Below are 14,379 nucleotides of genomic sequence, written 5' to 3'. Positions count from 1 at the left end.
CACATTGCATTGAAAAGTTCTTATAAAAAAATACTCTTGCCACATTTTCCCTCCTGGAAGGATAAAATCTGGTGTGGCAGGACTCAGAGTCTGAGAGAGGAGCCGTTTGCCCTTAGCTCCTGACTCCTACCCTGGCCCTCAAAGCATCCCCACGGCTTCATGCTCCGGAGGCAGAAGAGCAGCTCCAACCCCAGGCATCACGATGCTGGGGCAGGGGGACATCAGGACATGTCCCATTGAAGGATATATCTCCATGCAGCTGTCCAGATGTGTTTCTGTAACTAGTCACAGCTCTGTTGCTTGTGAGAAGAAATCTTAGGATGCTGTAAAATCATCCTGGGGGACAGAAGTCACTGTGACCTGGACCATGCACACTCCAAGGGGGGCAGAAAAGCTTTTTCCTCCACATTTTCTTTGCTCCTGGGCTGTACAATCTATCGCCTACCTAAGCCTTGGTGATTTTTTTGTAAGGGAGAGATGTTCCCATTTTATTATATACCCTTCCAAGCCCCAGGCAGCTTGCAGGATTGCTGCTGGCTGGTAACACACACCAAAAAAAAGTTAGTCTTTTGCTATTATTTCTCAGAAGCTCCATTTGACTGCATTCAGGCCTAATGTAGTGATTTCCTTGCCCTCGTGACAGCTATTTCTTACATGGGGAAGCTGCACAAAAAAAAGTAGATGTGAAAAATGGAGCTGTGATTTATTTTCACCTCCAAATATAGAAAGACAATTTCCCCCTCTCTAAGATTTCCTCTTCCTCCTCTTTAAATAAGTCCCAGTGCCTTCAAACCAAGCCAGCACCCCAGTGAAATCCCATTGCCAAGGCAGCTGAGGAGATGTGTTTGTAGGGAAGTTTAAAACCATCATCAAGGTGACCAGGGACAGGCTGGCTCTTACCAGTTTACACTGACAGCTAGCCAGGGAGGGGAGATGGTGAGGCAGCTCAGCCCCAAATCCTCCAGGCTCTCTGCAAATCAGGCATCCCGCTGATGCCAAAACTTTGCTGGCCGGAGGCTGGGGAGGGGAGCAGGGCTGTGGGGAGCATCGCTCCCCTGGGATGCCAGCGATGGGATTGATGATGTTCGTTCTCCTCCCAGCAGCGCCCGCGATTTGATTTCTCTCTGCCGACGGCGCAGCTCCCAGACAAAGGCTGTGCTCAGCGCTGGCAGGCGGGCTGGAGCTGGGGGTCGCCTCCGAGGGGACACCAGACCCGTCCTCAGCGCTGCCTGAGCCCGGGCTACCGCTGGGACACGCCGGCTGTGCCCCCGTGCACACGCGTGTACCCACGCACACCCACACGCACGCTCCGGCTGCTCCCCACCTTCCCCTCAACCTCTCCGGGAAGATCCAGCAGCCGGCTCAAGGCACATCTTTTGGCATCGGAAGGATTAACTCCCCAAGGAGCAGCGGTGGAGGCTGAGCCTACGCTCCCGCCACGCATCGCCGGCTTCACAGCACGCTTGGGAGTTGTGGAGCCAACCTCTCGGCCGCTAATCCTCCTCATTGCTGGCAGCCGGGGCGGCTGGGAAGAGCGAGCGGGGCTGTAGGGTGAAGGGACAGGAGGGCAAAAGGACAGGGAGGGCTGTACACACACACGCACGCATGCACACGCTCCCCGCAGACGACAGGCAGCGGCACTGGATCGGTTGCTGTTTGCAGGGAGGTCCGTAGGGAGCTGAGAGCTGAATAAAACAAGCTGGAGCATCAGGCGAGCAGATCTGTTCTCTTGCAAAAGTCCTTAAGGTAAAACCCGAGAGCGGCCGCTCCTTGTCTCGGCTGCTCTTCGGAGACCAGGCGCTGGGCTCACTGCTGTCGTGGTCGTCGTCTCTGACTATGATTTTGTTTTTAAAGGAATCGATTGGGAAATGCCAGCAAAAGAAGTTGCTGAAAGCCAGGCTGGCACGGCCGGGAGCTGCGTGCCGCCGGTTCCGTTGCACACCGGGAGCAGCTGAACTTTGTGGGTTTTGAATATACATTTCTCCTCTGCGGACGCTTCGGGCAGCGTTACGGGGAGAGTCACGGCACGGCACCACACACCTTGCACCTGCTGTTACCCAGACCGAGTCCGGGGGACGGCAAAGGGGGGATTTCTGTCTCTCCAAGGACCATCACCTGTGAAAAGAAGCTGGAGAAAGGCAATTTATCTTTCTTTTCCAGATGACTGAGAATACCTACAGGATCCTGTCTCTCCGGCTTTCATCAGTGAGTAGCATCAGGGAGAGACAGCTGAGGAACAAAAATGGTATTGGTCAAAATCATTCCAGCACCTACTTTTTCCCAAGGAACTTAATGCCCATAGGGGTTTGCTGCGGGCATTTCCAGGAGTGAGGACCGACGTAGCACAGATGCATCCCTACTGGATCATGTAAGAATTTGTAAATGAGAAACCTACCCCAGCAAGACCATCTCTGCCCACTTCGCAGTACATGGTTTGGTGTAAGCACGGCAATTTTTGCCTCTTTCTCTCCCTTTTAAATCTCTTGGGCTTGGAGATCTCTTTCTTCATTGCAATTATGATTATTTGCAACATCAGTGCCATCAAAGATTGGAGCACTTTCCTCTCCCAGATCCTCCCCAGTGTTAACAAGACTCTGAACTTGGTACAGCAAGTGGAAGCCACCACCAGCTCGGTGGTAAGTGTCCTCCAGGACCCCGAGCAGGACAATTACCTGTCCAACAGCCAGTCCATGAACTCCAGCAACTTCACAGCTGGCCTGGACCACTTGTTCCAGTACTCGTACTCAGACAATGACCAGCTTTACAAGGAATACAAACCCCCTCCTCGAGACGCCATTCCTCTGCCCAAGGCCGTCCTCTACCTTCTCATGGCAGCCCTGGTGGTGGTGGCAGTGGCATACGCCATTGTCGGGCATCTCATCAAGGACCTCATTCACGACTTTATAGGTGAGTGTGGGCATCACGCGTTGTGTGCATGTGGTCAAAAAGAGCCTGGTGCAAAGCCTGGGGATGCTGGCTGGCGTATCTCCTTTGATTTGGGTGGGTTTTAGACCAAGCCTTGACCTGTTCATATTTACAAGAGTGTTAGTTTATCTGATGTGCTGGGGTCTCCAAACTGAGCTGTACGTTGATCAGCTTCCCAGAGAAAATCCTTGGGTTTAGCTCCCTTCCCAAAGAAATGAGGCTCGTGCGTGTGTGTATGTGTGTGTATAAATGGGCATGTGCGTAATTCTGTGCTGCCGAACGTTTGTAAAATCCACTGCCCAGTTTCAACTGAGTTTGGATTAGAGGTCTCCAAAATGAAAAGTTTCATGGCAACAGATAACCTGAGCACAGGATAACAACCCGCTAGTGCGTTGTGAATGAAAAGCTGCCATATGAGCTTAACCCCTTATCAGACACCAGTGAATCCACAAACTCCTGGCAAACACAGCTCAGCAGTCTGGCTCCCTTGTACAGCACCTAGCACAACCATCACAGCCTCTGCAACAAATCTGTACAATGATAGCCCAAAGAGTGCACATTTTTATGCGGTTTGGCTTCCCGGCTCTTTCGTTTTATCCTGTTGCTGATGAACGAGGTCCCTTGTCATTGGGGACAAGAGCACAAACACTGCTGGCTGCAGCCACTGTGGGCAGGCAGAAGTGCAGGCAGAGGTGCTTGGCTGCTTAGGGCAAGCCCTCAGTGATACTCTTGCTGTTTGCCTCATAATTTGTAAGGCTGGTGGTGCCGGGGAGTGCAAATGTGACCAATTCCTTTCTGAATCCCCAGCACTTTTGGCCCCCACACCCTGACAGCCAGCTCGCCACGTCCTTTTGGGGGACAGGGCCCTCCTGCAGGAGCTGATGGCAGTTTTCCAGCTCAGACAGGGGGCCAGGAGGGATCCACAGAGGGATTTAAGCTCCTGGCTCCTGCAGATGTGCATACCCCCCCCCCCCCCCGAAAGCTCTGGGGAGCAATGTCCTCTGCAGGGGAGTTGGACTGAAATCTCTTTGCACACCCCTTGCTTGGAGCCTGCCCCCCAGCCAGGGATGAAGCCCTGCAGGCACCATCTCTGCAGCAGGAGGGAGATCACACTCACCTGGAGCAAAATCCACGTGTTCATTCACGATTCCCCTTTATTTCCCTGCTCCTGGGATGCAGGAGATACACATCCACCAAAACTTTGACCGGTGCCTGCAGGGGGGGCAGCACCCATGCCTTGCTGATGGGAGGGCAAGCCAAGTCCCTTGGGCAGGGGGTCACGACTGGGCAGGGGCTGGCATATCTGGGACACGGGTATTTGGGGAGGAGGTATTTGGGACAAGAAAGGTCAGGGACTGGCAGGGAGCAGGGCTTGGGGTCTCACATGAGGCTCAGCCAGGAAAACGGCAGGGAGTTGCTGCTGAGGAGTCTTTCTTCGCCCCAGCTGGAAGGGAATGGATACTGTCTTAAAGTGTTAAATATAACACTTAATCAGCAGCTTGCTGGGGCTGTAACGTCTCCTGGCTCTGCTGCTCATCTGATTTAGCGTTGCCTTCCCAACAAAGGTAGGCAGCAGGGACAGCACCTAAAAATATACCTGTTCCTGCCCTGAGGTGCTCAAAGGACCAGGTCAGGCCAGGTTAGAAACTCCCCCCGAGGTGGGAGCCAGTCCAGTCGCAGTGCCCCTGCAGAGCAGACACCCCTGCCCCGACTGCTGGAGTCCCTGATGCAGGACAGCATGCATGTGGGTGCTCAAAACCACCCCTTGGGTGGGTACTGCCAACCAGGGCCAAAATCTGCATAAATGTCGTGCCCTCCCGGGCAGGGAGGGAGGCTGAAGCTGTAGTTGAAGGCACCCGTGCCCCTGCCGTGCTATTTCCAGCTTAGCACCAACGCTCCCTGGTGACCTTGGGCACCTTTTGCTTTTGCCTCCATGCGGGATGGGGTCAGCGGGGAGCCCCTTCCCTCACAAAGCCCTTTGCAAAGGGACTTCCACAGCCTTTCACAGCACTGTGGCTGTCCTAGGGCTGGACAGGTACAGGGACAGCCCTGGGGTCTGCCTGCTTTCTGCCCCTTTGGAAGAAGCCCTTTCTTTCCCAGTTGAACGCCCTCGCTGAGGGCAGAGCATCCTCCCTGCCCCAGGTGGAGGTGACATCTCTCCGAGTTAGGATCAGAAATCCAGATGTGAGCTTCTGCCCCATCCAGACAGAGAGGAGAAGGCATTTCCTAAACTCCAGCAGCACCCCTCAGTGCCCAAGGCTGCCTCTGGCTAGTCCTATTTGGCACTCTTGGCCCATCTTCACACCATTTATATGCTTAAGATGAGCCAGTGCTCGGAGAAGAGCGGACAAGACCGTGTTTGTTAACACTGCCAAGCAGCAGCCTTTAAAGAGAAGGTTTCATTTGAATGAGTTTGCATAAAATGACTTCAGGGACAGGACAGAGGGACCAAGGGATAGTAAATAAGAAGCTGGTCTATTAGCTGCCTTAACACAATGCCTGGATTTATATACTCGGCAGCAGCTCCAACCTCCGCTATCAGCGTTTCTGCGCTAATCATATTTAGAAGGATACAGAGAGAGATGGAAATAAGATGCCAAAGGGCTGGAGCCTGTTTCGGGGAGATTAAAGTGTGAATAGTTAATTGCTACTTTAAGCAGTCACTTGGAGACATCAGGGATGATTTGGACTCCTCAATAACAGCTTGTAGGACACAGCTGGGGGAGTCAAAGCATCACCCGTCCCGATGCACTCACAGGGACCGTGAGAAGCGGGCACTGGGCTCGGTTTGGGATGGCAGAGGATGCTGCCAAGTTCTTCCCCTGCAAAATCTGAATGGGTATTTGAGACATCAACACCTCTCTCACAGCCACTTCTTAAAAATTCAATTAGAGCTTGTCCAGGAATCCCCAGGGGGAGATGAATGCTGCTGTGATGCCCAGTGGGGTAGGGAGGAGTGGAAAATGGGAGGTTGCATTGGAGGAGAGGGAAAGATGTATTGTCAGAGAGCAGGAAGGCAGAGTTCCCCTTCAGCCAGGGTGGGGATTCTGTCTGTCCTTATCCCCCAGAGCACCTGGATATGGATAAGAGGGCTCTGAAAGAGCCCCTCTTCAGCTCGAGACACCTGGCCATAATACCTTAATTTCTCTCTGGTCCCTCCCGCTTGCTCTGAACTGACAAAGTCTCATGTTTGCGACTTTCCCAAAACTCATCAGACATCTCTGCTTGGGGATGGATGCGAGTCCCCCGAGGCAGGAGGAAGGCTCCTGCATAAGCGCAGCTCAGACCTGGCTACCAGTTAAGACAAATGGGGTCAAAGCATTTGGAAAGCAGCTTAACTCAGGAGCACTGGAGAGCTGCCAGAGACAGCGCTGCGGCGAAGTACCAGCTTGGCAAATGACAAGCCTGTCGCCAACGTACGAAGCGCCTAATTACTGCAATCCTTGGGAATCAGCCCGCCCTCCCTCCTCCGTCCCCAGCAGTTCACTGAATATTGCCCTTATTTAAAAAAAGGAGAAAAGGGGAAAAAAAAAAGTTTGACTGGAAACAAAGCTGTTGCCATGGAGACTGCAGCGCATGTGGTCCCCGGGAAAGCATCTCGCTGCCTGCACGGGAACCACACGGAAGGGTCTGTTGGTCTGCATGGGAGCTGATGCTTGACGGGGAGACCTTTGCTGGTGTCACCCAGTTCAACCAAGGTCTCTTCTGTGTTGCTGATCTCCGGAGGAGACCTTGAGGAAACTTTTCCTGCCCAGCTGGGGTAAGGCAAGACAGGCTTGCCGATGCCAGCAGGACTGTGCTGGTCGATGACTTTGGGACTGCTCAAACTCCTAAGCCATTCTTGGAGCGGGGTCTTTCTTTTCTTTGCCCTTTTGACCCACCAGCTGTATTTTTATTTTTCAGCCTTATCTCCATCCGCCACATTTCAGGCTTCTTTAGGAAATGGTCTCCTTGAACAAAAGAACTGTGCATGAATGTAGCGTTGCTGAAAATAGCTGCTGGGTGATCCTGCAGGGATTCGGGATCTGCTTTTAATTGCTCCCACGCAGAACCACAGGGCTCTTAGGATAATTCAGCCCGTGGCAGGGATTGCAGATAGCATCTCAGGCCCATCAGAGAGGGCTTCGATCTTCTTTTCAGGCTCTGTTTTGGGGGTAATACATTTGCCTCCCAAAGTTATGGGAAGAGACAGTGTCAGGTTTCCTTCTGTTTCCCCACCTTGGTGCTAACCCACCTCTGACACTAACCCCCCTACCTCAGTTTCCCTTTTGGTTCATGGGGGTGCATTAGGGGTTCCTTAGCCACTATTTTAGGGGTGCTGATGTCTAGCAGCAGCTGCCTTAGGATGGCTTTCACCAGGTTAATTCCTGCTCCCAGCTACTGTAATAACAGGCAGATGCCCCATCCCTGCATCCACCCTGGCATCGCTGTGGCTGTGGGCTGCAGCTATCGGCTGGACAAGCAGCCACAGTGATCTGGCCCTGAGAAAAGCAGGACGGCTGCTTTCACCACCAACAATTTGAAGCACAAAGCCCGAGCAGTGAGATGGCTCCCAGCACACGCTGCCAGGGATTGACCGAGGCTGGCCTCGAGGATGCACCATCCCACAGCGGCGTTTCCATTCCTGCCATTGCGTGGTCCGGTGATGGGCTGAGTCAGGTCCCTGGGGTAAGGACCGTGCCTTTCTACTCCTCTGCAAGTGCTGGTCTTCCTCAAGCTGAGACCGAGCAGGGCTTCGCACCCTCTGGCCATCTTTGCTCTGCCTCTATGACGAATGCCTAAGGCTGGAAGATGTGGAGAGCAACTAACCACCCCCAGGAGCATCCCTGCCTCCCACGTACCACACCTGAGTCATCACCTCTCGGAGACCCGCTCTCTGCCCTGAGGATGGGACTGGGATCAAATCCAGGCTTCGTCCAGGGTTATACTGGTGCAGAGAAGCTATTTTTAAGAGAATATTGTGATAAATTGAATGTCTTTTCTGTGTCACCCCCTTTCCCCACCAGACACTTTGTGCCGGTGACAGCTCTGCAGAGGGACAGTGTCCTTACCTGTCCATCAGCAAAGCAGTGTGCTTGTGTTGCTCGGGGTCCAGGACAGTTTTGACTCGGACAGCACGACTAACCTATGAAATTTTTGCAAAACAAGAAGGAAGAACAAACTCCGACAGCAAGTTAATTTAGAAAGACATGACTCTGGGGAGAAAGAGGGATTTCTTACTAACAAATTACTACTGACAGAGGCAGACAGAGATTTTCCAGCAGAACAAACCTGGGAGATATCTGCTGATTTTGCTAATGAATGAGCAGAGTCTGTCCTGCAAATGAGACAGATACAGTGTCCAGCTGCAACTGCTGCATCATGGCAAATGTATGAGGGATACCCTTGAACTCATATCCATTGGGAATGCTTTGGCTGGAGCTGGTGCTGCTCTGCTGCAGAGTACGAGGTGATCGCTGGGTCGGGACCTGTTTCAAACAAAGAGGTCTTCTGCTCCTGCTGCTGGGAAAAGGGCTTTTTTAGCAGCTGTTTTCACACCCAGCTCCATTTAAAGCAAGTAAAACTAGAGCATGATTTTGTTCATCTAACATGTTTCCCCTTCCGTTCCTTGTTTCCATCTCTGCAGGGAGTGTGAATGTCTCACTCACCAGCTTGCATTTAAATTTCAGCCCTTTCTCCACCTCCCTTTGCTCTTCTGTCAGGGACATCTCTTTTCCAGTGGCTGAAGTGCCTCATGGACACCCTGCCCTGTCACCGATGAATGCAGGGGACCTGGCCAACCCACCTGAATGAGACTGAGCGTAGAGCAACCCTGTGCCCCTGCGTACACAGGCAGCAGGAGGCTGCTCCCCACTGCCTGCGCTGTAAGGGGTTTCCGAGCGAGGATGGTCCCTCATGCTGCCAGTGTGAGGAGGGGTAAAACACACTGCAAAATCTGGGCAGCCCAGAATGGTATTTTTCTGCCCCTTTGGATCAGCGCATCCCAAGGGTCCTGCTTCCAGGCATGCTGTCAAAGACTCAGGCAGAGCCAGGGAGGTGCAGGGGCACTTTGTGCCACATCACTCTGCTATTTATGGAGAGATGCTATTCTGCAGCTCCTGATTTACCCAGTCTACCCTATCTTCTCTCCCCAGCTGCTTTGGATCAATTGCTCCATATCGATCTCACCCCATCTCAGCACTTTCCACCTCGCCTTTTGCACTGCAAGACCTCAGCAGGCGTGCTGAGCCTCGGCAGCACTTGGAGAGCAGGGAGAAGTGTCTCTGGGTTAGATGCTGCTCCCCCAGCCTGGCCGAGAAAGTCACTTTGTCCCTCTCTTTTATCTGAGGCATACGTGCCTGTGTGCGTGCTCTGATTTTGTGGCATGTGTTACAAGCTCCTTCCAGGGGCTGGGTAGGAGCAGGCAATGCTTTTCCTTACCTCCAAAGTGTGACCGTCCTGGGTCCAGGGGTGCCACTGTCCCAGGAGTGCACCATGGGGCCCCTGCTCACCCCAGCTCTGCCCTTGGGTGCCCCAGGACCATTGGGTGCCCTGGTTCAGCCTGACTCTGCTTGTTTTCTAGCTAGAGCACATGTGAACCTGAATGTGGACTTTTCTCCAAAAGAGGATTTCATTTTCCTCTCGGTGCCAAATGTGTCCGTTTTCTGTTGCCCATGCAGACCCCCTGCCAGGTGTAAGGGATGAAGAGAGAAATACCGGTCATGATGCTAAAAGCTTCAGCTAACTTCAATCAGTCACCACCATCCCTCAGCTCCTGGCCCCTCACCACCCTCCATCACCTGATTACAACCCCCCACAGTGTTCATTATCCGAGGTTTCTAACGCATGCTTGTGCACGATGTGAGGTTGTGCATCCCATCCCCTGCAAAGGTCCTTCCACATCAGAACAAGGTTTAGTCACATCAGGACCAAAAATGTGCAGGTCCTCTCTTTCCTCCCCCTCGTCCCTCCCCAGACATCCCATGGGGGACCCTGGGGGACCCCAGTTTCTCACCGACAGGCTGAGCAAGCTGGGGAGAAGCCGGAGGGAGAAGCTGAGAAGGAGCACACACAGCTGGGACAGAGCCGGCTGGCGGCAGCTCTGTCAATGAGGGCGCTGACATTTTTATGGTTGTTTCTTCAGGGTCCTGCTGGCAGGAGATCCTCCGCCGGCTCCACGGGGCCTCACTCCCCTCTTCCACACATGGCAACATGCTGAAGTTACAGGCCATAAATGGCCACAAATAACGTGTAATTGTGTAATTACTTCACTCCTTACTTACACAGTCAAATCATAAAGGCATCGCAGTAAATACCCTCTAATGACAGCCTAATTACATCTTCCTGCAGATTACCGGGTAATTAGATCCAGCAGGCTCCAGAAATAATTCCCAGGGAAGCAGCGGTTCAGATTAGCGCGTACAATCCAGCCTGCTCTTACCCGGGAATTAGACTGTGGCAGCCTCACATGGGCCGCACTCCCCGGGCACCCTGGCCAGCCATGTCCCCTTTGGTGACGATGCACCATGGCCCTTTTCCCATGGAAACGGCTTTTGCTGAGCCCCCCGGTGCTCTCCCAAAACACCCATCCTCTGCGTTTCTGCCTTTACCACGGTGCCGTGCCCAGCTCTTGCTGCTTCTGCTGCCTGCAAATGTTCAGGCATTTGCCACGGGTTCATCACTTGGCCACCAAATGCCACTTCCCCTTGCTCACAGGCATGCAAAGCTGTGCTCTTTGCTTCCCATTGCATGCAGCAACCCTCACCCGATGGCTCCTGGTGTATTTGGGGACCTGTCACCTCTTTTTCTACAGGTTATTCCCCTTCTTCCGTGCCAGACCAGCCTCTGCTCCCACTGGAGTTTTACGGCTGACGTCAAGGAAAGCAAGCCAAGACCTTTAATAGTATTTGTAGGAGGCAATCTTGTTATTGCTTTCCAGATCCTCCTCACGCCAAGCAGCTGCGTGGGGGCTGGTGCGAGCCTGGGAGGTCTTGGGGGCAGGAGGGGGGGGTCTGGCCAGCGTGGGCCCAGCCCAGGCTGCAGGGCCAGGCTGGGAAGCACACAGTGGAGTGTTTGGCTTTGGTCTAAATCCAGTAAATCCAAGCAAAATGGAGGCTATAAAGGAAAAAATACCTAAATGAGCCTTCCAGGCACAGCTGATTTCCTTGGGGAAGGGTTGTGATGGGGAGCCTAGGCTCTGGTGGGGTCTCTGCACCATGCAAGTGAAAGCTAAATGCCCCGGTTGGGAGTCAGGGCAGACCTAGGGCTCCCCAAAAGCCTTTGGTCCACATCTTTGCTGAGTTTCCCAATCACTCTTGCCAGCACCACGGTAGTTGTGGGGACTGTGGTGGTTCTTCTTCTGCCCTTCCCACCGCAAAACTGGTAGACCCCACTGGCATGGTGATAGAGGTGAACAAAAAAAAGAAAAACACGAAAAAACAGTCACTCTCTGGACACGTTGCCTGCACCCAGCATGGTGGGAGCTCTCTCCTCCTTGGAGCCCGCACCCACTTCAAGCCAGCCCACACCGGCAGTGGGACACAACCCCCTCCTCTCCCTGCCTGGCCCCCATGGCAGGGGTAGACACCCACCCTGGCTCCACAGCATAAGCATCACCTCAAAAGCCATGCCCTGCGCCCTTGGGGATGGTGTGGCCAAATGGTTTCAGGCTGGAGAAGAAAGTCAGATGTTGCATTGCAAAAATGACAAAACTTTGGGTGGTGGGGTTTTTTGTTTTGGTTTGGTTTTTGGGGTTTTTTTTTTTTCAAAAAAGAAGCAGCAGCTTTGGGGCTTTCAAAAAAGCCCCAAAACTCAACCTACACTGCACATGCCAAGCACAGGGAGGACCACAGGTCATTCCCGTCTCTCTTCTCACACCTGCAGCAATGTCTGGACACCACTGGTGACCCAAGAAATTAGATCTTCCACTCCCTTCACACCTGGGATCCCACCCTGGCATTTGCCATCATTCAGCCTTGCTTTTGCTGCAAAACATTTTTCTACAGCCCGTGAAAAAGGCAACATCTCACTGTAATTGAATTTCTCTGGCCCGGCTCCGCCAGGCAGCCTGTGTCCTCCACCAAAGAGCTGCAGCTGAACTGCCCCATGAGGACAGAAAATACCCCATATCACAAAGGAGAGAAGTGTTATTTCTTGAGAGCGATCCATTGGCGAATAGTGGAGTCCCTCAGAAACAACTAAACCATGCTGGTCCTTTTGTCTGCCTCCTGATAGCTGTCTCTGCTTTATTTTGGGAGCAGGGCTGAAGCAGAGGGGTCCTGGTGCTCCACTGCCCACTGCCACCGGGTCCTGCCCAGCCCCAAGGGCTCCTCTCCCCTCACCTGGGTTTCCCCAGCTTTGGTTTCTTCATCGCTGATGTCCCCCCATCATGGCTGAGCATAGCCGCTCACCACCCAAACAGCCAAATTTTTTAAAAAATAGGTATTTGGGAAGCAGCACCACTTGCCTCCACTGAGCCGCAGCCCCTCGTGCTGCAGGGGATGTCTTGATCACACCACCATCCAGCAGCGACCACTGTATTTTGGAGGGGGATCAGTAACCCCCAGGGTTATGAGCGTGGCTGGATCAGCTCAGGGCCACGTCCTGGTGCTCCAGTGACCTGCCAGAAGCACAGCCCCAAAGCTGCCCACGGAGGGTTTGAAGCCCTGGTGTGGCTGTGACACACTCCCGTGGCAGATAAACCATGTCCTCAGCCATGCCTCCAGCCCCAGTTGGATGTCACGTGGTTATTCAATCAACCCCTCTGTTTCTGACAGCAAAAACCCGCTGTAGGAAATCCATTGCTGGAGAGCCCAGATGCATACTTCTTTTCGGAGACACTTCTTTTTCATTTGGGGGATTAGCGGGGTGATTTCATTTGCCTAAGTCGGGAGGGCTTTCAGCAGCCAGCAGCCTGAAAACCAGCCGAGAGCTGGGAAGAGCAGAGACCCTGGTACCAGGGGAGGGAGGGGGCCGAAGGGGCAGGGGCGGGCAAGGGACCCTCCTGGGGGGTGAACACCCAGAGCAAGGGGTAGGATGTAGCGGGAGGCAGCAATCTCCCAGCCAGCTTTGACTCTGGGAACAGCCAGCGGTAACCGGGGGCTTGTTTTGTGCTTTTCCCTCCTCCAGACTGGATCTTCGGCCCCGGCCCAGATGACAACAGCAACAAGAGCGACGTCAACTGCATCAGCAACAGCGTCAATGAGATGAGCGAGATGCCCGAGGCACCACGGCACAGGGACCGCCAGCCCCAGGACGTGGTCATTGCCATCGGCGAGACCTCCCACCTGCCGCAACAGACGTGACCGGCGTGGTGTCCGGGCCAGGCGGGATGGAGCAGTGGGATGGAGCGGAGGGATGGAGGGGAGGGATGGGGCAGCAGGATGGCACAGCGGGACAGTGCAGCAACCACCTTGCAGGACCAGGCAACAAGAGGAAAGGACAGGCAGAGCCGGCACCATGGAGCAAAGCCCTTCTCACCCCGGTTTTGCCAACCTCTAAGGACCTTGCCGGGGTGGGCAGCATCACCCTTTCTCCTGGGTTCATCAGTCCTGCCCTGATGTCTGCCCGTGGGTTCGTGACCTCCATTTCTTCCCTGTGAATAGCAAAAAAAAAGCAAATGCAAAATACACCCACCAAACAAAGCTCGCGAGAGAAATGAGCCAGAGAGGAGCCGGGAAGTCCTTTGGCATTCAGCTGTCCGTGGCACGGGGATGGGGTGGTGAAAAGGGTGAAGGAGACAAGGAGGCTGCATAAGAAATAGGGATATTGGCATTTCTGGGGACAGATGCAGGATGCAGCAGGGAGCTGGGGCTGCAGCGTGAGACGGGGGCTGCAGAAAGGCACTGAAATGTCGGTAGGGGCCAAATCCAGCCCACTACATTGATGACCTGCCCAGGCCATCACTCCTCCCCTTAGTTTTGCAGCTCCAGCTCGCAGCCCATTTCAGCAGGTGCATCCCATGGCTCTGGGACAACGGGGTGACAGAAAGTTGCTGGAGGGGAGGGCAGGGACGCACCTGCAGGAAACCCCAGCTCTTCAGGGGAGAAAATAGTCGCTATATGGTTGCATGCCTCAGACTCATCCCAGCGTGGCTGTCCCCCTTGTCACCCCCAAACTAGCTACCACCACGGGGGTTGCTGGCTCTGCACTGGGGTCAGCCACACGTGTATGCACTGATGGAGTGGGGAGACCTCCCTCATCTCCTTGGGAGCCTTCCTCTTCCCTGCCAGGGCACCACCACCCAAAACTGCCCTTCTCTCTTCCTGCCACTTCTCTCTGCCCAAAGGCATCCTTTCCCATTGCTAACTCCAGGCAGATCCCTGCTCCCTCCTTTTTAAGAGGCTCAGGGAAAGCCAGCAGCAGCCAAGGTGGGAGGTGAGCTCCCAAACCAAGCAGAAAAAGGAGCATCCTGATGGCTTCATTGGTATTTTAAGGCCAGCTCTTGCCCCATTCAGGGTTTTAAACCAGGATCCA

General features: G+C 53.8%; 1 protein-coding gene across 2 annotated transcripts; it reads left to right on the top strand.

The window, feature by feature from the left end:
• Positions 1-1,223: 1,223 nt before the first annotated feature.
• On the top strand, positions 1,224-13,768 carry LOC128148415 (uncharacterized). Of its 2 annotated transcripts, none has more exons than XM_052802228.1 (3): positions 1,224-1,746; positions 2,161-2,907; positions 13,033-13,768. In XM_052802228.1, the coding sequence occupies exons 2-3, from the start codon at positions 2,430-2,432 to the stop codon at positions 13,206-13,208; spliced, it is 654 nt and encodes a 217-aa protein (XP_052658188.1). In that variant the 5' UTR covers positions 1,224-1,746; positions 2,161-2,429; the 3' UTR covers positions 13,209-13,768. The 2 variants fall into 2 exon arrangements, with proteins under 2 accessions (XP_052658188.1, XP_052658186.1); XM_052802226.1 differs by having other exon boundaries at positions 1,855-2,907.
• The last annotated feature ends 611 nt before the right edge of the window (positions 13,769-14,379 follow it).

This window comes from Harpia harpyja, chromosome 11 (assembly GCF_026419915.1).
Source record: "Harpia harpyja isolate bHarHar1 chromosome 11, bHarHar1 primary haplotype, whole genome shotgun sequence".
Classification (NCBI taxonomy): Eukaryota; Metazoa; Chordata; class Aves; order Accipitriformes; family Accipitridae; genus Harpia; species Harpia harpyja.
This window is presented reverse-complemented; position numbering and strand designations above follow the sequence as displayed.

Coding starts and splice junctions, on each gene's coding strand:
- LOC128148415 (XM_052802228.1), top strand. CDS start 2,430: ATGGTTTGGTGTAAGCACGGCAATTTTTGCCTCTTTCTCTCCCTTTTA. Junction 2,908..13,032: donor CCTCATTCACGACTTTATAG/GTGAGTGTGGGC, acceptor TCCCTCCTCCAG/ACTGGATCTTCGGCCCCGGC.